The sequence below is a fragment of the Chlamydotis macqueenii genome, chromosome 2 (genome assembly GCF_036417535.1).
Source record: "Chlamydotis macqueenii isolate bChlMac1 chromosome 2, bChlMac1.mat, whole genome shotgun sequence".
Taxonomy (NCBI): Eukaryota; Metazoa; Chordata; class Aves; order Otidiformes; family Otididae; genus Chlamydotis; species Chlamydotis macqueenii.
The window spans coordinates 14231181-14255635 of record NC_141557.1 but is presented as its reverse complement, the minus strand read 5'-3'; the positions used below and the strand labels follow the sequence as shown (position 1 = coordinate 14255635).

At 38.4% G+C, this 24455-nt stretch overlaps 1 protein-coding gene across 12 annotated transcripts in view; it reads right to left on the bottom strand.

Annotated features, from left to right (window-relative positions):
• The window catches only part of PARD3 (par-3 family cell polarity regulator), a 450332-nt gene that overhangs the window by 266345 nt on the left and 159532 nt on the right, over nucleotides 1-24455 (bottom strand). For all 12 annotated transcript variants that reach the window (XM_086741984.1, XM_086741989.1, XM_086741987.1 and 9 more), the window contains exon 4: nucleotides 7836-8014. In XM_086741984.1, the coding sequence (XP_086598110.1) occupies nucleotides 7836-8014 (179 nt within the window). The remainder of the gene's footprint in view (nucleotides 1-7835; nucleotides 8015-24455) is intronic.

Genomic DNA, 24455 nt, shown 5'->3' with positions numbered 1-24455 from the left:
AATAGGTACCAGACGGGTGGCTTGTATCTGAGTTTAGAGCAGCACCGTCACCTTCGGCTCCTTGCAGTCTCACGGGCCTTTCTCACATCCATCACTCTCCATCTTACGGTTTTAGGTTTTGTTCAGATTTCTTTACTTCACATGCTCAGCAGGCAATGCTCTTAAGTTGGACATCTGTTTACAGGAGCTGAAGAGCTCATTTATAAAGAGATAATAAAACTGGGTGGCAGGACAGAATGATCATCCCCTTTCTGTCAGGCTGGGAAACAAAACCAGGCTAAGTGACATCTGCTTCAGCCCCAAATTTAGTCATAACAGAAATAAGCCCACAAGGTGCTAGGCATTCCTGGTTTGAAATCTTGTATTTACTGGAGCTGAATTTCCCCACTAATTAAAGGTTACCATCTCCTTCCCAGCCATGCTCCTCTTTCATACAGATTAGTTCCACATATGGGTCTGAATTTTATTCTGAGACTACTTTGACTGGTTGTCTTTCCTTATCTTCTTATGTGATTAGTATTCATTGCAATATGATATAAGTTCATTTAAAAATATAACAAATACAGCAAAAAAAGGCTGAAATAATCCCTATTTAAACTGCGGGCCCATGTCAGAACACTGTAGGGAAGCACAGCCTGCAACCTGGATTGTGCTTTAAACTTCTTTTTCTTGCTAGCTACACATTCAACCAAAATCCAAACATGCTTTGCACCAATACACAAACTTGATACAATGAAAACAAGGACAGACAAATACATAAATCTGCAGAAACTCTTGAACTACAAGTGTATATTGTAAATGCACAGTTGAGGGTTACAACTAAATGCATGAAAGCAGGTCAAAACCCAGATACAATTATTGCCAATGAAAACATGTATGTGTTTCTAAACTTAAAAAAAAAATAAAATCACTAAACCTGAACATCCAATTTTTCTTTTTTTTTTTTTTCCCTTTAAAAAAACCCCAAATTTATTCAATCTTTCATCAATCTACTCTTTCAGGCTCAGAGTTTTCAACCCTCAAACCCAGGGAGAGTTGCAAGAACATAAAAAAATAAAAGAAATAGAGACGCACATTTAAACATAGGAATTTTCAAAACACACATCCACTTAGATGAATGGCAGAGGAAAAGTCAGCCATTTGTTACAACTGCAATTATCCTGCACCATGTACATGAGAGCTTTCTGTTTTCAGTATAGCTTTCATTATCTCACAGAGAAAGGTGCTGTACACCACATTTACTGAAGCGAAAAGACGAACCACCCGTGCATGTTCTACCACTCCTTCATCACCAGTAAGAGACTCACTCATCCAGACCGTCCTTGTGTCTCTCAGCTCGTGATGCAGCACTGTGTCACAGACCAGACATCGCTCACCCATCACACAGAAAGAGAGATGGGACAGCACAGCACTGGGGAGAAAAATACACATTCTTCCTATGCTATTGATGAAGAGCAAAGATTGAGAGTGATCAACAGACTTGCTCAGCCTCAGAGCAGAAGTGGAAGAAACCTCACCAGCTCCTTCTAGTATTTTGCACCAATAATATGTCTCTTTTGGGGGACAGAGAGGCAATTTGATAGATGGGCTTCCACAAACGGATGACTTAGAGCAAAAAGCAGTAAAACAACAAAAGAGATGGAGAATATTACACCTTCACTTTGGATTTGTTGATTTTGTTGTTGGCTTTTTATCTGCTTCTTAAGACATCTGGTTGTGATTGACTTTTGGATGCAAACAGCTGAATCCTGTCCATGTACACAGTACTTAGCAAACAGAACAGCACAGCATCAAGTGATGCACATTTGCTGTTACCTCTCTGTGCAAGAGTTTTTCACTTTGTGTCTTTCATTCTCAATGTGCTGATGATAAGAAGAAATATGGTATTTGTTTCCATATTTTGAAAGTCAGGAATTTTTAGTTCTTTCACAGATATTTTATTTTTTATTGCAGTAAAATATCACTAGCTGCTCTGCTAAAGAAAGTCAGACTCTTCTTCATGGTATCCAGTGAAAGCACAAAAGGCAATGAGTACATAAAGAAACACAAGTTATTGTATCAAAACATAAAAACCACCTTTCATACTATACGGGTGAATGGACATTGGAAGAGGTTGCCCAGAGAGGTGGTGCAGCCTCCATCTTTGGAGTTGTATATACTCAAAACCTGACTGGACATGGACCTGAGTAACCTGCTCTAGCTGACCTTGCTTTGACCAGAAAGGTTGGACTAGATCATCTCCAGAGGTACCTTCCAACCTCAGCTGTTCTGTGATTCTGTGAAAGTCATGAATTTTACACACTACCTAGGACAAAAATAATACATACTATGTTTATTTCATATTGCACTCTGCTTGGGTTCGATTCCTCTAAACTATTTCACCATCATGTGACAAGCAGCCAGCAATGAGTTACTATCACAAAGAAAGAAAACTAATGCATCTAACTTTAGTGTTTTGAATTTCCATTCATCTCTTTCCTCTAACAACATTTTCCACATTAAAACACTCTATTTCATCATCTGTGGATAACTCACTCTCATTCTCCCTTCCCTCAGTCTACGTGAAATCACATCCAAAATGATAAAAATCGTGAATGTCTCACTAAAAAGAGAAAAGCTCTGCTCAAATAAACCTCGATGAAGAAATATTCATGGCTATTGAATCCTTCAGAAGTTCTGTTTAAAACACTGCATTTTTATTCTGAAAGCAGAAAGCTGCATTCATTATGCAGGGTTTAAAACCTATCATGACAGAAATGTCAGGCTCTTTGCATTCACCCCAGATTTCTCCTTACCTGATTCTGTTGTATTACAGCACTTTACCAACACCATTCAGCTAGCACATGCTACCTCCCTTCTGCAGGAGTACGAACCAGAGACGAAGGTTCCTGAGAAGCATCAGCAGCACTTCGGCCTCTTGTTCCCAGAATGATGCCCAGTCTTTTAGTCCACAGTCTTCCCTAATCAATTTAATTGATTTACACTCTGCAATTTAGGCTCCCTGGCTATAAAATGACACTAACACACACAGTTCTAATACAAGGCTCTTCAATCCTTTGAATTATAGTTAAAATCTATTGAAATACCATGTCTTTGGTGACAGTGATAAAGCAAACTGCACTGAGCTGTGTTTCAAAAGACTCAAAGCTAAATTAAACTAATTTTCACTTTAAATCTGACTTTGACACTGACATATCATTATCTTCATACAATGCATGCATGCTTTTCTCCTATCTAGATATATTTGATTAGAGATTTTTTTTATTCTCTTTACAAAGAGGATTAGAAAGCATTGTATCTTTCACATAAATAAACAAACCATAATCCAACGATCTCAAAAGTTGTACTCATCAGTCTCAATGCATAGGAAGAGCAAAAATACCTGCAAGAAGAGATGTGGGAAAAAGATGCTTTACAGGTAAGGGGTTTGACACTAGATGAGAATGGGATCACTCCCATATGGTTTCAGATTCTTCCTCTGCAGTTTACAGAGCCCAAAAAGATTAGGTTTCCAAGCAGGAAGAATTACATCCTAAAAATATTTATTCCTACAAGGCATGGCTATTTTCAACCCCAAAATACATATATGGGCAAACCCATTTAAAAACAAACCAAAAAAAACCCTGTCTGCTGGCTAAATGGGAAAGGTAAAAAGAGAAGAAAAAAAAAAAAAAATGATGTGCCAAGTACTTTCAGCTATATGTTTGCTGTTGCTGATCCACCCCGCAGAGCACATTGCATGCCATTTGCTTTGCTCCAGGTGGGTGAACCCAGGAGCAAGAGAAGCACAGAAGCCCGCATACAATCATTTTTCTCTCCTTCTTACTGTACATTTTCACTTCTTTCTGCTGTACCAATGCTGTTATCTCTGATGCAACAATATACAAACCAAATTCAGAGAAGCCACAGTGGGGAATTTATCATAAGCCAGTTAGCCATGGTATATCCCCACATTAAGCAAGGCAGGTTAACTAGATATAAGCCTTGCATCTTTCAGAGAAGCAGGATCAAAGTAGATAACTAATTTGTCATGATATGCAATTCCTCACCACAAATGGAGATGGAAACTTTAAAACTACAATGAAAAATATATGGGATAATTAATTCACAGTCGTTATAAGACACAATGTATCTGGTTGTTGCATTTATAGACTTCCAATACAGTAACCCAAACAAGTAAGGGAAAACAAATGTAATTTTCATTAATGCAGCCCACACCTATTAAGGGCAGCTAGTTAAGCCAATAGGCTTTGGTTCTGAATTATTAAGAATGTGATTCATATTAACAGTTATTCAGAAAACAACAATATCAGAAAAACATTTTACTGCAGTGTAAAAAAGCACATATGATATTCTTCAGCTGCATACAAGCTGTTCAGCTGTACAGTTCAACACAATTCAAACAAAATTACAGCTTGCAAATCAGGTATTACTGTAGGCCTTTGAGAAGACATTTTTACTAGAGATTTCTTCTTGTTTCGTTAGAATGGCTCAAGGAAGCAAGAGACAGGATTAAGCCAAGCTGTGTGTCACTAGGTAATACAGATCTCTCTCTCTCACAAACAAAAGTATCTGAAAGTGATTTTAATATTCAGTTTAAAAAATATCCCGAGAAGTTAATTTACCCACTAATGCTGCTGCTGATAATCATGAGCCAATTTTGTGAATACTTGCACAGATGAGGAGATCTAATTATTTGATTGAGACCACTCATGGGAAGGGTACAGAAGGATGAGGTCAGGAATTACCTAGTCGAGTACAGTTACCAGCACTACAATAACTTGTAAATAATCAGTAATAATGATAACTCTTCAAATAAATAAGTACTTTGGGACACAGAATGTCTGGTTTCAAGTTGCTCTTACAGGTGAACAACTCAGAAACCAGAAATGATCAAGATTCCAATTTTAAGGAAACACAGAGAGTACTGTGATATCCTCATAATAAATATGATGTTTCTTTACTATGAGATTATATGAAAAATGGCTGAGAGAGCATGTCCAGTTTAGTGCGAGGGTTTCACACCAAAACATCCTACTTAGTGTAGCAGAAATGCATCTCAAGTTCAACACCCATTCAGATCTTCACAGCATCTACTCAGGCCCCTGCAAACCAAATTCTGTCCCTCTCTGGTCATTCTCTTCTTTCCCTAAGGACACAGGAGAGCCTAATGTACTCCTTCATCTACTCTAATAACTAAAGGTAGCACCACAGTTTCTTCAAAACGATCCTTCAAACATCCCACATTTTTCCTCTTCCCTGTGCTCTTTTTGCCCAGAACTACTGGCATATGTCCTAGCTCCTCACAGCCTTCAGTGCACGGCAGCACTCCCACTCCTTCATCTCATCTCAACTTGGGCATCTGCCCATTTTCCTGCCATTCCAAATTCTTCTTACCCAAAATGAAACAAACACCAATAAGGAGCCTTCTCTTGCTTGCCCCTGAGAAATAAATCCCTTCTGCCAGACACATGCAGTTTCCCTCTGCTAATTCCGCCAAAAATTGGACAGGGTTTCTACCTGTCAATTATTTCTCTTTAGAGGTGACGGGCTGAAAGTAATGTCACTCCTTAGAGTCAGTAGGTGGATGAAGCTTTTGGCAGCTCTCCCAGAAACTCTCTTCTTGTTTCTGCAAGATACTGCTGGGGCAAAGTTGCTAATCTACAACTGTGCTGCAAATCTCAACCCAAGAACATATGTTCTTGTGCTGTCAAGAGAGAGAACTGCAGTGTAAACATTACGTAGTGCCAACTGCCCACAAAAGATATATGGGTGCTCAAGCCCAATGCACTGAGCAGAAAATTAAGATTGTTCTCGTTGCTTTGCTTGAAATGTCTGTGTCATCTATAATCAACAGAACAGCCTGGAACAAAGCACAGCCATCTCTTTTTGTTATCTGAGTAGCTGAAAAAAACAACCTAACATAAGAAAAGTAATGAGGACTTGTTACAGCTCAAATAATCAAAATACATTTGTAAAATTCAGTGTTAGTATTGTGGTACATGATCGGTGACAGAGACTTCAAATGCACCTTTTAGAACAATGCCACAAACAAAATCATTGCTAATACTGGGAAAGGAAAGGAGAATTCTTAATAGCCATTCCTAAGAGAAATAGGATTCACCACAAAATCTTGACTCATGTGAAGAAATCAAGATGTTGAAAACACACACAAAAAAAAACAGTCTAGCACAAATGAACTTGAGATTAAATCATAATATATGTTGCATAAGCAATTATTATTTAATTCCATTTTTTAGTGCATTTTATCTATTAATAATAATGCACTCACTTAGTGATCTGCTCTGTTGAGAGGACTGATGCATGGAGTGTGCAAACAAGGTAAAAGAAATTATCAGTATCTATTGTACTAACTAACCTACACAAGTTATTTCCGATCCTCTTGATTTAATGTTCTCTTGTGCCTTGTTTCCCATCACTACATGAGACCACACACATTCCTTTCCAGTTTGGTCACCATGCTCCAGTAGACATGAAATATTTTCACGAAAATCAAGAGTAAGTACAGGCTATGCAAGAAGACTAGTGTGAAAGATTAGCTGCTGTACAAGTCTCTCTAATTTCTGCTAACTTCAGACACTCAAAGAAATCTGATTATGCTATGTATGGCCCTCCATGTCTATGCTTGTGGAGTAATGAAGTGCAGTCTCATTATGATTTCAGAAAAAATAACTGAAAAAGTTAACACTTCAAAATGATTAATTATAATTTTTTCTCCACATGTGAATACAATAAAAGGTATTTTTCAAAACAACATGCACTTCCATGCCACACCAGTACAATAGAAAATATACCATTACCTACCTGAAATCCCAATCAGAGACCTAACGCTACCATGTTAAATTGATGCCTCTGGACCTCAATGCCTATAAACACTTAGCAGTATGTAAAGACTTCTTTATCTGAGGTATGGGAGTCCTGACTGTGGAGTGTCAGTTTGTGTTTATAGTACACAGAATTTATAATAATAACAAAAAAAGAAAAAGAAAAAAAAAAGCTATAATAAGTTGCATATTTTCCAACAGGATTTGGAGCTGTGCACAAAATGGTGACCAAAAGTGCAAGTGTCTTCAAAAATTACTCATTTCTATGGGAAAATATACATATGTTTTTCCTTTTAAGTTTGTCTGCAAATCATCACAACTATGAACAATGTCAGGAGCTATACCAAAGGGAACATTTCTTCCATTTTTTTTTTTTTCAATAATGCACTGAGAAGAGAACTTCCTGCTGGCTTCTCTAGCTAATAAAGCAATTAATGTAGAGATACTGAAATCATATTGAAAAAAAAAATGAAGAAAAAAATACATTATATTTCACCGTTTTATTTTTAAGACTGCTATCAAGGAGAGAAAGCATTTGCAATTTCTGTTTTGTATTACTTGACTAGTGCCTCAGAAAGTGAAAACTAGTAATGCTGTGTCAGAAAGACAGACCAGACCAGCCGTGGGCATCCAGATTATTCACTGACGTTAGGACTTCTACGGAGATCAGTAAAAATCATTTTAGACATGATCTATTTTCATTCAAAGAACGTGTGACAGCATTCAGACCCTGCTTTGCAGAGTAATGAGTGATCAGAACTTAAACTACAGTTAAAGGCAAAATCAAGTTTTTAGAGCCCCTGCTGTGGGCATCACCGAGAGGCAGGACACGTGTGCAACTCAAACACTACCCTGCTGATGGTAGGGTTTGGTGGACAAGGTCAGAATACACAGGTGTAAACCAGGAGGATGTGAGAGAAGGACAAAATAACAATTCAAGATTCATGCACATTTCTCATTTATTGGATAAAGAAGGGGAAAGAAATATACCTTTCTTTCATGAGCACTGGGTACACCAGGGGTGTTCTGCTTGAGAAAGCCTGCTGTTGTGGACCACCTTGTAGGGTTTTTCCGTGAAGGCTCTTCTGAAGAAAAATTTGTGTCACTTACAGAGGTTGAGAGGCCAATCAGTGCAGGGTCACTACTACGTCGGACATGAAGAGGCATATCTGAAGAATAAAACAGACAGTAAATAAACACTGACTAGATTTAAAATGTTTTTCACATAAGAAAAATATTTTTTCAAGCGCTGGATGGGTGGCTTTGACCAAATGTGGTTTCACAGAGTAATGAGTTACTGACCTCAGCATAGTTCCTCAAGGACAAGGCCTGTTTCCTCAAAACCACAGCCTTGCCGCTTGACCACGCGAGGAGAAAACAAGGGCCAAACCAAACTCTTTGAACCTAGCACAGCTCATTGGCTTTGCAAGTACAAACACAGCATCGCTACGAGCTGTCGGTTGCTGTGTAAAATAAAAAAAAAAAAACCAGCATAAGCTTGAACAACTAAGAGGCTAAGGTGACTTACAGGTATTTTTAAAGAGCAAGTAGCCAAAGGCCTAAATTCAACAGCCTCATGCCAGCAAGGGCTGGACCAGGATGACGCACCCCCACCGCACTGCCACGGCTGCAGCGCGGGCACCGCCAGCACAATGTGCTGGCAAGAAGCTGTGCACCAGCCTCTCTGCAGCGAAAGGCAGCCTCCTCTCCTTCTCAAACAAACTCTCCGTTCCTTTCTCAAAACTTATGGAAGTGATTGTTTTCTATTCTGCATCTGCTTCTTCCTGACAGCTGAAAGAAGATCTGTGCTGATTTACCCTGATTCTCTTAGCCTTCCAGCTGGCACGACTGACAGGAGAAAAATATTTCATTAGTAATAAACGATGCAGCAGGTAGGTAGACTGATTGGAAAGAGATAGGGGTTTTTTAATACATGTAGAGGTCAAATCCACTCTGGAAACTTTGATGGCACATTAAAGTTAGTTTCTCTTGAAATACAACTTAATTTTTTCCAATTTCATGTATTATCCTACAACAAATATCCACACATCTATTGCCTCCTTGCCCAAACAGAAGTTTCATTGCCTGTATTTGCGACCTCTTAGCACTCTCCCACTCAGCTTCAGGATGGAGGGGATGTGATTTATCAGTTGTATCTCTCTTTAGCGCTGCACTGGGAACCTTGAATGCCAAGTGGAAAAGGAAAAGGCAAAAACTATGGCACATAAGCAGCAGAGTCAGTGGGAAAAGCACACTGGCAACAGCCGACAATGAAAACCAGGACTTTGTTCTAATGTTTTGATGAAACAGTTCTTGAGAAAGATGAAGGTGCAGGTCTCGCAACACTAGCAGGAAAAAACAATGACAGGAGTTTCATAGGTGACTGGTCTTAATTTTTACAATATCTTTATGTCAATGCTATGTATAATAATATTAAATATATAATCTTATTTTGTGTGGCATTATAAAGACACTGAGAAATACATAAGTTATGCTACACAATGAGAATGTGTGAGATTTTTTTTTTTTAACAACAAGGATTCATGCTGCTGAGATAGGCGCAAGTGTTACACAGTGGAAACATCAAAACAGTCATTATATTTCATGTCCATTCTGGTATACAAGAACAACAGAGAATTAATTAATGTTCTTTCCATAGTCATTGTACTATTTCTCTTTCTTTTTTATTACTATTTTCACAACAAAAATATTCACAAGAGTTAGTCTCTAGCAAATAAAATGTTTTTTTTTGTAAGTATGTACATTTGTACACATTTATATATACATATAATAGAAGTAGAAGTACTTAAAATAATATTTCAAGAACAAACACTTTAATTACACAGAAAATATTTATAGTCTGAGTTAATTCTACTTCAATTTTGATTACTCAGCATGTACTCATAAACTCATAGTAGAGGGTTTTTCTTTGACTGCCTTGCCTTCAACTACTTCAAGTTTCCTGAAGTAGCTGAAGGTAAAGCGTCTCCTTTCCCCCTAGATGGCAAAGACAATAAAAGTACACGATCAAATCGCAAGAGATCTCTGTACCAAAGGTGGCACAGCTGCAGTCCCAGCCATGGCCCCGCCATGGGTAATGCAGTGACCCATGAACAGCAGTGCCTGTGCTGCTGGCTTAGCCCTGAACTTATGCTCTCATTTATTAGATTAGCCTGGCCAGGGAAGCGGCTCTGTAGTATGTAGTGCCACTTAACAAAAATACCAACCTAGATTTGTTCCAAGCAGCAGCCCGTGCATATCCTCTTTGCCTTAGCTACCCACCCTACAACAGAGAATTACAATTTTCAAACACGAGTTCACTTGCTCCTTATGCTCATACATTTATATATAAGCACGGTGATAGCAAAATGTTCTTGTATTTTTACACCCTTTCTTCAAATTACTTGACAAAACAGAAGTTCAGTTAAGTGAACTTCTGTAAGAAGAGAGGCAGAATTGCCAACAACAAAAGAAAGGCAGAAACTGGAGCTCAAGCCAGCACTTCTGGAGGTGAGTGAGCAATTATCACTGCTTTGCCTTTTGTTTTGTAGCAAAAACCAGACAGTTTGCGCCATGCTAAGTAACAGAGACTTTTCACAGTACAGAAAGTTAATTATGCAATGTAATCATCAAATATTAATATGCTCCAGAGAAGACATGAACATGAGAATTTTCTCTACAAAATTTATTCGCTGATGAGCCACCTTTCATATGACTCGTTTCATTTTAGTAACGTTAGTTATTGAGGTATTTTTGGCCATTTATTGAACACTTCTCCAAATCTTTAAAAAGACGGGGGCGGGGGGCGGCAGGGGGAAGTATTCTGTCAATAGAAAGATATACAGAGATCAAGTCTAGTCTCTCCTTATGAAGATGGTTCCATACATCAGGAAAAGTGATTTGTATTACTGACAAAACCTCACAATAAAGTGAATTATAAAAGACAATAATTCAGTTATATTATGTATTTCCCAATTAAACTAGATATTTAAACTTTTTTTTTTTTTTAAATGCTGGAATGGGACAAAGCACATGGAGCTAAAACTCTAGTGTATGCTGCTTGGCAATGGTCAATACCACTCCACGTATTATTAATCCAAGAATTAAATCTAATTCACAGTATAGTAACCACAAGTAAATATAACCTCCTGTACTCCTGCCTCCAGTTCTATTCTGAGAGACCATTCTCACTCAGTTTTGACAGTCTCCATTAAAACAACAACAAAAAAGAATACACTGAATAGATTTTTCTGCCACTATATTGTTGGTTACAATCTTCTGGTTTACCTGAATTTATAGATTTGAAGAGGATATACTTTGAAATATTAAAAGGAAAATCAAAGGGAAGGAACTTAATAATTAAACCACAAGATGAAGTACGCATGGGACCGATGCAATGTCACTGATTCCAGGATGATGGCTGATACCGTTTGAAGTCTGTGGTTTCTTTGAAGAGTGGATAAAACAGCAATGAACTCTAATCACAAGCCTTCAAATTCTCTGTGGCACTAATGCACTGTAAATATTGATTCGCTTCTGCAGCTAAGGTGCCTTTTAAATAAGCACTTGAAACGGTAAATCTAATAAGGAATTACAGGAAGTTTTAGAAGTCTAAGACTTAAGGAAAAATTAAATTAGAAATCATGAAAGTTACCACTAACTCAGTTCTCGAGCCATATTCAAGGACTTGAAGTATTCAGCAACGAGTCCAACACTATAACTTCAGAAAGAATTACGTGTGACAGAGAATCCCATTAAGTTATGCATATAGCCACCATTCTGCTAGAAAATGTAGGATAAATCCAAGCTGGATAACAAAATGCTCACATTCATAATCATGAAATTCTGACTGGAAGTCTCATTTTATTAAAAGCAACAGCAGTTTCACTATAAATTATAAAAACAGCCAATATACATTTTATAACCATCTTTAAATGTTAAGAACACAGAGTTGTACCCTTCCTTCCTGCCAGCAATTCCATTTTTATTTTAAAAGGGTCATCACCCTCTCCGATTTTCAAATATGCTTACGAGCAAAAGCATTTGAGGATCTGGCAAATTTCACCCACAAAGCCAAATACGTCGTCCCGCACGCAGGCATTCAGCACAAAGGATGGTGGTCTCAGAGCAGAGCTAATCTGTACCTTCCCATAGCAATTTCCTCAGATGTCAGCTTGGAGGGCGTGATTAGAAAAATACACACATATTTATATAGCATAGCCAAGACAATTTTACTCTGAAGATTTCAACTGATGTTTGAGCTCCCTAGTGTCACTGGCAGCTTGCACAGTTTGGTGCACAGTGAATTGAAGGCAGAGAAATGAAAAATGATCTCATGGTTGTTTCTGGCCATGTCACAAAGACCATCAGGCCCATGACTGATGAGTGGACCTGAACAGGATTTCCTCTCATCCTTTACATTCAAGAATCTTCTCTGGGAAAATGATGATTAAGGAAAAAAAAAATGTTCCTCGGAGTTTCTGAAAGTGAGTGTAGATATGTACATACATTGAGGTGTGTTGTATACACAATATGTACAGAGAGTCTAGCTCAGCACCAAGAAACTGGTCTGGGGATGGGAGAGAGAGACCCAACAGTGTTACTGCTTGTGTTGCTCATCCAGCTCATCGTACCACTAAAATCCTCATCTGGAGTTCAGGAGGAAAGACAAATCAGGGTCATCCTGGGGCTCAGAAGAGCAGGACTGCTTCTTTCAGCTTTAAGTACTTGAAACTACAAGTTGAGACTTTGTCTGTATTTAACTGAAATAGCTTTTAAAAAATATTTAGATTAGTCTTGGGTTTCACACTCCAGCACAGCTCCCCAAACTCTGGTTCCAATTTCAATAGCTTCAGTTCAGCTCCCTCACTCAGTGGGACACGGTGAGAGCCAAACATCCCTCACGACCTTCAAAAGCCCAGACCTCCAAATGGGTTTAACTTTCATTCTTGCAAACCTCTAGAGACAAGACGATGGTAACTTCCAAAGACCACCGAGGCTGTCGCAAACTGGACAAGCACACCGGTTTTCAAAGCTTTTTCTCTTCAGTTAGAAGAAAAACAGTTGGGAGACAAAAACCAGCTGATTGTAAACTTATCTACAAATTCCATTAAACTCTAGCAGCAGCTAACATAAGCCAGCAGTTCTCTACAAGATTAACAACACAGTGCAAATCAAATAGGGCATCTTGAGTTAGAGAAGATAAAATATTAAAAACACAAGCAGTTCCAAGAGGTGAAGAACTACTCCCTGGAAAACTGCATCATCTGTCCTGCAGAAGCAAACTCAGGCGTGCTATACAGAGATGGCTGCTGGGGATGCAAACAGCAGCACTGCAAAGCTGCCACCAGTTGCAGACCTTTCCAGAAACATACTTTCTGACAGCAAAGGAAAATGATAAATATACACCACGAACTCCCTCTTCATGGCCCAGAGCAGTGTTTTTCTCTGCCCTACAAATTCCACTTTTAGGTAATTATTATTTAATAGAAGAATTTACAGCAATTCCCGAAGTGAGCACTCTTCACTTGTTCAAAATCTTCAGAATATTTTTTTTCCTAAATTTGTATTATTTTCCCTAAGTTTATCCTCCTGTTACTAGTTATCTGTCTTTTTTTTCCAACTCTGACACTAATACATAGTCAACAATAATCACCTTTGGGCATTTTATTGTCATGGTATCAATCAAAAAAATCTACAGAAATCCTAAAACTTTTTCTAAAGCCTCAATTCAGCATCTTTGCTTTGTTAATTAAATATATTCAGTTTAGATCAATATTATTATGTCTTAGCTTACATTTATTCAGGCCGAATTAAATTGTGTTTTTCCAATATGTGTACTACATCTCTGTTAGGTCATTTATCTTTCCTCCATTCATATTATTCCCCTTTCCTAGTTTATCAACATCTGAAATTTAATTAATATACCAGTTACAGTACTGCTGCTCCCAGATTTAAAGATGTTAAATAAACCCAGAAGTAACATGAATCCTCACGGCACCCTACCGGACAACAATCTCTCAACTATGACTGTCTCCAACTTTTAAGATTTCTACGTTGATTTTCAAACCATACTGAAATGTTTATGCTCACATTACCTTGGAATTTGCAAAACCCTTAAATGCCTATCAAATGCTTCAACTTTTGCAAATACTACATCAATTGTGCATCATTCACCTACGAATGCCAACTATCTAGTGTTCACAGCTCTTCCTTTCAGAATTACAAGAAATCTTAAAATTACATAGTTTAGATAATTAGCATTTTTCTAGTTGAAAATATGTTTATGCTTAAAAATGTCAACTTTAAAATGCATTTCTCTGCATTCAGAACTCTTGGTTAAATAACAAAACTGTCATTCCTCTTACAGAGGAAAAAAAAAACATTGTTATCTTCACACAATTCCAGATATTTATAACTACTTCAAGTACAAACCCAACTGTTTTCAGTTATTCTTCTAGCTATTCATCTTCAAACAACAGCTTATGTACTTCCTCACAGACATATTTTCAATGTTATCAAATATTGTTCTCTGCTTTCTTATTTCTTTAGCTTTAAAATGGCACATTTATAAGCATTCACACATTAAAATCCTGACAAATCCCAATTTCTCTATTTCCTCATGCCACTGCCCCATGCAGTTGGAGATCTGGCAGGCAGCCACATGAGGAGGGGGACAGAGGCCGCACCACGACGTTAAAAACGCACAACGTGGTCTAGCAGATGACAGATGAGCGAGGCAGGTTGTAGGACGCTTATGCTCAGGCTACAAAAATCTGACAGGTGTGCGTGTGTCCCTAACCATCACATAAATTTACAAGAAAATAAACTTGGCTGTGTAAAATGTACAACGAAAAATCCACTGCCTGCTAGCATACCTTTAAGAAATACAAGACACTATATTAGCATGCCTACGGATCAAAAAGTGAAAAGAATGCAACCAAGACACTGAAAAAGTCTTATTACAAAGGAAAAAAAAAAAAGAAAAGTCCATGTCTTCTTAGTACCAATTTCCATTTCTTTTAATAGAACCTAGGTTTTCCATTTTTCCAACCATGACTGCTCAATGACTTTGAAATTCAAAAATAAGGAAATATCAACCTGCCACAGTTATATTTTAATAATGAGGTAATGTTACATTCTTATCTTGAAAGGCCTTTAAAATAACAATCTTCCTTCTATTTTTCTAATATTCTTTCTTCTTACTCTTGAATACTGAGATCCAGGAGGAAAAAGGTGATTGCACTTTAAAACTCAATTTACTTAGACACTGACTTTTAAAGCTAATTAGAGAAAGATCTTTAAAACTGAAATTAAAATTTAATTACCTACACCCTCTCTATCTCCTTTCTCTGCCTTTTTTCTAAAATGCAAATATATTTGCATGCCAAAAGAAAAGACAAAAATGTCAGATCTTGCAAATGTTCTACTCATCTGTGTCAAAAAAAAAAAAAAAATTACGTTTCAGTATGTTTTAAGGAGTTGCAGCCTCTGGTTTTTTGGGTACATTCTTCAAGGATTTCCTTAAAACACGCTGGATTACCTCTTTCCCTATTTTCACACTACTGCTACAAATCTAGGAAAAATGCACTTCTAGTCCCCCAGACGTTACAATTTTTTTTTCAAAATAGCATCCCACTCATTACTTCTTCAAACGCTCCTGTGACAGCAGAAGCATCATCAACTTTGCTACTGCTGAAGTTTTTCTGCTTACATCAAAGATCGTGCCTCGCTAATAAGCCTCTGATTGATATTGAGTTACATTATAATGAAGACAGTGTATTTTGTATCGGCATTCACAAGCCATTTTGCAGTGCAGGGAAGGGTTTCCAGTGACAGGAGCAAATTCCTAGCTGCTTTGAGTTGATAAGGCTTCACCTCTCTGAGACACAGGAAGGCAGCTGGCAGATATTTTTCTTACCACAACTGAAAAATCCCCTAAAACTCAATGGTGAAATTGTTCCTGTTAGTGAACACAATGCAGTGATGTGAAAACTGTCTACTATTTATGGTCTGAATGCTTTGTGTAGGCTCAGAAAGGCTCACTTAGAGGAAGAAGTTCACAACATTTTCCTGGACAGAAGGGAAGAAATACAGATGCAACAATAAGATCTGGATCATAACTCGAAGAGGACAGCTGGCAGAACCAGGAATGACAGCATGTGTACAATACACGTTACCATTCTTGAGTAACGTGTATTCAGTGAGTTTCATCTGGAGAAAATCTGCTGTGGTTGCCAACGTCGTGACCCCCTTCTGGTCCCCAGGCCATCACTGTACCTTTATGAGGGAAAGGGGTGGGTAGATGCCATTACTCTGGAGTACCAGATATTAGGAGTTCAGAACTACTCGTCAGTCTATATCTGTTTCTGACTTATACTAGAATCAACTTTCTATCAACATCTGCTCCTGACACAGCCTTGTGCATCACTACATCACCTCATATGTGAGGTGGGAATTCCTATGCGGATCTTAGCCAGATACCAAAGAGATAAACATGCTTAATCAGCAGGTATGTGTGTAATCAGCATAGGACTTGTTACACAAGTCCTTACAAAGCTGGTACAGGAACTTCTCTCCTTAGCTACTCTCCATCAGAACCTAATTCTGCACCCACTGGCTCGTGAATTACAGTACTAATGGACTTTTCAAAAATGTCATGGTCTGCACTGCCCCAGAGGGCTGCCAAGCCCCCGTGCTGCCCATCAGCATTGCCTCTGCGGCTCCTGCCCAGCGAAGGAAACCCTTCCCACTGGCCATTTCCTGGGCAAACCGCAACAAAATGAATACCCATGGCATTTCTACTGGGGTTTAGAAGAGGCAAAAACCAACCAACCTTCTGGATTAGTAAAGACATCACAACGGGACCATCACCAAATAGTGAACTGTGAACAAGTTATGTATGATGGTTATTTGCCTCATTTATGTTTGAAACAGTGAGGGAAGAGGTATTTCTTTGCCAATCACCAGATGAACACTCCATCTTCAGAAGTGGCTGTTAATCAGGCACACCTCCACATTTCTGTGGAGCAGAATCTCCTCACCATGGAGTGGGCACTGGGCACCTGGCCTCTCCTCCCTGCAGGCTGGGGTGAGCATGGCCAGCTCCAGCCTCTCTCCACTGCAGAGAAGTACAAGAAACGTCAAAAAAACAGCTGGGGTTTTTCTGAGATATAAAAATGATCACTTACATCCAGCTCACAGGCCACTGTCAAGCTGGAGAAGGCAGCGATTTGGAGATATTAGCACCTGGAGGTGGATCTGAACCTGCATTACCCAAAATTCACACAGCTTCATTACAGAAATTATTTAGACAGATTTTTAACTGAAGCATAATAGTTACAAAGAAAACTTGGTTACTAAGAAAACTTGGCTAGAGTAATTAAAGGTGGGGGGTGAGAGAGGTGGTCAGAAATTATTTGTGCATGCATTTTCATAGCTATATGCACAAAATTTGAAGAAAAAAAGAATGTGTGGGAAGGAACAGCCTCTACTGCACACTACTGAGTTTCCAACATGGCAAAAAAAAAATTACAACTAATATCTATAATAAGATAGAGTGAACATAGTCCTGAACAACTATTAAAAATGACTAACAGCTTTTGCAATTTTAATGGCACTTGTTCTTGTTTCCATGACAGAAACATTTACTGAGATTATTAGAAACCTGTTGGTACATTCATGAAACACGCTCTCATTTAAAGTGTTATCAAATCTCTGCAAGGTAACGTTTTGCTGAGCTCATATGTGCCGCTAATGACCAAGAAGAGTAAAAGATCTCAAGCAGAACTAGGAAAAGGCCATGTCATGCCACCCCACATCCTCAGACAGACAATTTTTAGAAGATGACTCTTCTGCACGCAGGGACTAATACAGCTTAAAGGCAAAGCACAGAGCATAAAGATCTCAAAAATATTATTTTCTGTCATTCAGCTACAAGTATCAACCTGAATCCCCAAAGACAAATCAAGCGTTTGCGTGTTTAAGGAATGAGATGAAATGCCACCAACCCTCCTCATCCACTGGGGACACACGGCAGCACAGCTATCATGCCCACAACACGGGTGGCAGGCAGAGGGGCTCTCTGAGAAAAGATGCGATGTGGTGCCTGACCTTTCATCAGGGGTAGGTCAGAGAATGGTCTGGGAAGCCGTGACGTTTGGGGACTACACAAACCTAACGGCCTCCAAACAAGCTCTCTCCAGTTACATGAGTGCAGAATAAGAAGCTCCAGCTATCAGCACAACATGTTGAAATCTTCTCATTAACTCTCAAGGTTAAAGATCACTTTCTGCAGAAAACTCCAGTGTTCCCAGTAGCCAAACAGGGAGCAAGGCAATTTAGAATACATTGGAAGTCATTAGTTAAATTGTTCAGATAATGCCCACAGTGGGACGATAAAACAGAACATCTGCCGCTCTCCATGGGGTGAGAGACCAACAGACATCTTTAATTCTTCTTTACTAGAAACGTTTTAGAATAATAAACTATATTTCCTTCCTTTTTAAAACCATGCCTAACAAGTAGTAGGCGATTTAGCTGCTGCTTGAAACATGTGCAAAGTTGAGCATTCCTGTCTATCTTTACTTTACAACTGGAGAAACTTTGGTAACATCTATCTTTCCTTTTTTCTTCTTTTCTTTTTCTCTTTTTTTTTCCCTCCCCTCTTCCCTTTTACAACTCCAGAGACATGCAGTTACACTGCATGTTTAATTATATACTTTTCAGTTCTTTTTTTTTATTTCACATTGCCAAGGCTAGAGAGAGTCAAAAAATATTCCTAAAAGTTCAAAATCAAAAATAAGCAAATAGAAGGAACCTCAGTTGAAGTTCAAAAAGAAATCTCACTACATGAAAGACAGTTCATGAATTTTTGGATCAATGACTTTTCATGCTTGCAGTTGCCAATTTTTTTTGTAATTTCTGATTGGTCCTAGCCCAGAGATGAAGATCATCTTTCTTAGTGGAGAAACAGCTTTAGCCAGAACTAACAGAAGATATTTACTGAAATACTATGGTATATACTTGGTGCCAGAATTTGTGAGGTTCCCAGCAGCTAACTCTTCCAAGCTGTCTCCACACCACAAGCCTCCCTTCTCATCTCATCCTAGAATGTGCTACAAGAATTTGAAATATCTGCACACAGATAGGGAACATGAGGTGGACACATTTAATTTTAGAAAATTATTAAGATTTTTTTAAATATGATTATTATTATTCATTTTATATACACTGTCACAGAGTTTTCATTCTGTTTCATTCTTCAAAGGAGATTAATAAAGTATTTATTGTTCTGCAGCCCAAAATGTACTGATACACTGAAATGAGAAAAGGAGGGGACAATGTATACTACTTGGTCCTCTTCCATTAGTACAAATAATTGGAGGCTGCTGCTTGAACATGAGGAATCCCAACAGATTCAAAGGAAAATCAATAGCCCAGGACAACATACCTAGGAAAAGCTCCGCAAATAGTCTGTTGGACAAGAGTAGTCTGCAAAGCCATCCCAACAGATTGCATTTGCCACAGAGCAGAAGAAAAATACTGTCACAACTGATCTGCCGACTCAATGTCTCCTTCTGCACCTGAACCCAGTTAAGTGCCTCATACTACTACTACTTACACCTTGCTCTCTCCAAAGCCTCACTGCAAAAATAAAAAAAAAAACAAGCTGGCAAAACCTCTACAGAGGATGGGCAGAAGACTGGAAACAAAGGAACTACAGTTCCTCTAGTCCATGTGAGGCTGAGGCCAGGGCTCATGTACATGGGCAGATGGACTCACGGTCCTAGAGTGCCACGCACCCAGACACAGCCCCTGCAGCATCAGGGTTAACAACCTCAGTCAACAAGAAAATTTATACAGGAGTAAAGCAGAAACATGGAAGGGTCACTACCCATACAACTGTCAACAGGGAGATGCAAAGGAGAAGCCACCCTTCTGGATGGGTGCCCAAGCTGCACTTCAATGTAAAGGACAGCTGTAAGAGCACTGTGGTGACCAATTCTTACCATGTCTGTTAGAGGCTGTCACTACAAACAAAAATAAAATTCACTCCAATTATATTTTTTTAACCTAAGTTCTCCACAAAGGCTCTGTAAAATGCAATTCAGGTGTTTTCCACTCCTCAAAAGAAGAAAGTTATCTTGCATAATCACTAAAGAAAGCCACAGCCATCTCCTCTACTGATGAAGTTATTTCTTTAACCCACCTGAGAGCAATGGATTTTTAGGGAACAAGTCCTAGTGTCACCATTTTTATCTCACATTAGAATTTAGAAAGCTTTCTGGTATTATGACCTCCCCAGCATATTGAATTTTCAATCCATGTATCCTTATGAGGTTTGTACACAGCAACTGGACATTCACAGAATAAACATGTGGAAGATGTACAAATGACCCTGAGTAGAACATCCATAGGCTCTCACAGATCATCACCTTCTCTGCAGCGTGCATCAGGCAGAGTCAATGTGCTTCTAGCAGGAAACTGCCTCCGTTTTTTGAAGTGCTTTGTTCAAAATCTGAATGTTAACTCTAAGAAATTGTTCACATATGTTTTGCAAACTACACAATTTTTACAGTAAACACGGTGCTTCTGATTAAAAACTACTTTACTATTTAATAAAAGTAGCTATCTTAAATTTCATGTAAAATAAGAGAGCAGAAAAATAGCTTACTATTGTTTAATTACCTATGCTTATGTAATCTCTGAAGGCAGAGTATTTTAAGAACTATATGAGAACTAGTGTATTCAAAATTTCATGAGATGTCAAAAAAATCTATTGCATTAAATAATATCTAAGATACTTACTCATCACTACAAATAAAACAGCTATTTAAAACAGAGAATCCTCATGCAGATGTTTTTTAGAGTCACTCCAGAGCAAAAGTAAATTTGTATTCATACACACAGACATTACTGTTAGTTGGGATCTTGTTTGTACAGAAACCAAAACAATATCTTCCATACCATTCTCATAAATACTAAAAATATTGTAAATGGCATTTCAGAACCCTGTCCCTGAAGGGTTTTCACAATTTTGTTTCCCTTTTCATTTTACAGAGGAAAAGGGAAGACCTGGATATCACACTTAGACTTATATTCCTGTGCAACTCACCTGGAGATGACTAAAGAAATACAAGTTTAATCTACAAAAATACAGTATGAAGTTCTTTAAGAAAATATACTTTTGCAGATCTTGCTACCAAGAAAAAAACAACCTCCCTGGACCCAAATGGGAGGATAAGTGTCTTTGCATGAACAAAACAAACACAAAAAATTGTTTGATCAAAATTCACGCAGCAGCATGAGGCTGAAAAAAATTTCCTACTGATTTACTACGTGGCAGTTTGCTTGTCTAGCCTTTCCAAACAGCGATCTAACATTAGTGTGAGGACAGAGAGAGGTAAAATTGCTGACTAAGTGGCAGGTTTGTTATTGTTCGACAATTCTAAAGAGTTCACTAGAAACTTCTAAAAGGAGCATCTCTAATTCCCTGAAATTACTGATAATCGGCCAAGTGAATGGAGAACAATTATGAAGAAAATTGAATGCTTCCAAACGCCAATTTGCTGTATATCCTGAATTAATACTGCATAAGCATTTTTAGTCTCTTGTTGTAAAAGCAAAGGGATAAAAAACCTAGGCCCACAGGCATTCTTGCACGGCTTTCCTCACAGAATTTTCTATCATCATCATTTTTGCATTTTGTAATCATACTTAGCATTTATGTGGTGGCTTACTTCTTTAACCTGTTTTGCTTTAAAAAAAGAAAAATATCTCTAAGGTAAACTGCCTTCTGAATTGAAGGTTCAACAATAAGCAGTCACACCACAGCAGCATGAAGCCCCTAATACAGCCAGAGATATAAGCTGTTTTTTTCCTGCTAATTAAGTCAGACCACACTTGAAGCCATTGTTGCAAAAAACAGTCTCAGGAATTTTTTGAGGCACAGCTACACCAGCAGTTGGCCATGAAGTACAGTAAAGAGGAGAAATAATCAGGGAAGAAAAGGGCTTAAGCCGTCCACTTTTTAGCTGAGCCATAACAGAGCAGTTTCTGTTGAAGGGACAAAAAAAGTGTAAAAAGTTAATGCAGATTTTTTAACAGCCTCAGTTTCCTGAGTAGCAGCTCAGTCATCAGACAGTCCTCCAGGAGAACAGGACCTGCCCAAACCACGGTGATGGAACCAGATGCTGTCCATCCTCCTTTGACCACACTAAAGAGGAGACAAGTCACAAAAACAAATGCAAAAAAAAATTTTTTTTTTCATTTTTCTCCTAAAAACAAAACATTTTTAAAAACCCAACCAAACAAAAAACACACTCTCCACCTGCAAGGAAAACAGGGTATAGATGATCAACAATCCAGGTTCCTGGAGGGTTTGCAGGAGAGAAGGCTATGACAGCAGTATAGCGGGAGAAAGGCGATGGCAGACGGGATGGGAACACTACAGATCCATCTGGAATGGATACTGCAAACAGGAAGAGAGACTGCAGCTGCAAAAATTGCACCAAGAAAGAAAATGTTAAGAAAATAAATACAGAAGAACGTTAAATTATAAAAGTACAAGTCCAAGTACACAAAGAATTGTTCACTACACACACAGCAGCACTACAGCAAGACTCTCAACAAGCCTCATAACTCAAATCCCAAAGACACCCTGTGATCATCCTGTCAAACACCTATATAAGCCCAGGTACACCATGCAACAATGTCTGCATTTAGTCTTTTAACTTCTGTTGGAAATACAGAAAAATATTGACTTTAATTTCAAGACTTCAGGAGACAGAGAATCCATCAAAGCCCCGGGACTGTCATTTTTAAAGCTCTGCAATTCAGTGAATGTCTTCTACGTCTGAGACATCCACAGTTTGTGTTTCAGGAAAGGTAATTCAAAATGTCATCATGCACTTACACAAATCTAAGATTACACACAATACCATTTTTCATTTTGTGATTAACCCTTGAGAAATAACAAAAGTGTAATCATGTGGGATTGTCCTTCCTTTTCATGTCTTTAACATCTTTTTGCAGTTCCTGGCATGGACCAGGTCACAGGTTCTTCAGACAGTTTTGCAAAGAGAAGGAAAGGGAGAGAGGGAGGGCAGCAGAAACCTGCTCACTTCTCTGTCATAATCATACATCATTTACATGGCTCCAAGGGTAATTGTTTAAATGGCAAAGTAACATTAAGGAAACAGTTACGTATTTTTATTTGTCCCCAGGGAAGTAAGCATTCCCTGACATGAGCTCCTTCCCCCCGACCCCCCCTTTTTCTTTTCTGATTCATGCTTCTTTGTTCTTTAATTCTTCATGCCTTCTCTTTTTCTTTCTCCCTCTGTTTCTGACCATGGGCTGACACGAAGTGGTTGCCTCCTTTCTAAAATTTCCATGAGGCATCAAATTAACCCAGCTGCACCAGGTTCTCAATCTGGAAGTCAGCAAATGGAAATAGAAGGAAGGAGCATCAAGTCACCAGCTAACCTTCTCTCAGGTTAAAGCCTCGTCCCCATCACACATGCTGAGCATCTCACATTCTGCAGCTTGATAACTACAGACAGAAAGCACAGAGCACACAGAGTCTTAATCAGCAGCCCTACCTTTGACGTTTCTTCACTTTTCATGGTTAAAAATGACCCCTCAGGTGTCTTAAAGAAAATTACAGAAAAAATACTGGGAAAAAATCAAGCAAGGAAACAGACCAATTTATATTGCACTGGAAGTGAAAAAAAATTAAGAAAACAGTTATGGCTAAAATGAAACAAATACTGGCCAAGGTCACCTTGACTGGCTGGTCAAGGTGAAAATTAAACTCTGAATTAACCACATGTACTCATGGGTGAAAATTAGCATCCATTTTGCTAAATCTATGACTTTAAGATCAAGAACATTTTCCTAGGTAAGATCAAGCAGCCACCGTATTTTCTTAAGATGTTGCATATGCCACTCATTTAAGTAAAAAAAAAAAAAAAGAAATAAAAAAAAGGAGGAAAAGTGAAGAAGTACAGCTGTACACAAGTACAGATTTCCTTAAAAAAGCCATCACTTTTGATACAGCATAAGATGCGTTATTGGAATTAATTACTTACTAAATTCTACAAAACATGTGGTCAATGAAATGCCTTCCTCCCACAGAGGTCTGTAACTCTTCCTTTCCAAGGAAATTCTAAGTATGTACCAATCTTATCTGATTTCATAAAGAAAACATTGAAAATCTCTTGTCCTAGAACTCAAGACATCTGCCAGATCTGTGAGGCATAAAGTGGAGAAAAACACAACATTGATTCACAAGGATTCAGTGCCTGTTAAACACAATTGGATTTGCAGAAAAACCTTGAAAGCACATGTACTCAGAAAATATTTAAAACATCTGGTGAACCCTGGATGAGAGGGGGGGAATTCAAACCCATAACACGAGAACAAATTAAAATACTTCATTAAAAGTATTTTTCACCCTTAGTAAAACATTCTGACTTCGAAAAAGAAAAATGGAAATGAATGCAGCAAAATCCTAGCCCTCAGAGAATTCAGAAACTGAAGCCAGTACACGGCACATACAGCACAGCACAAATTGCTCAGTGAGTGAAGCTGATGTACTGCCTTGAGGGT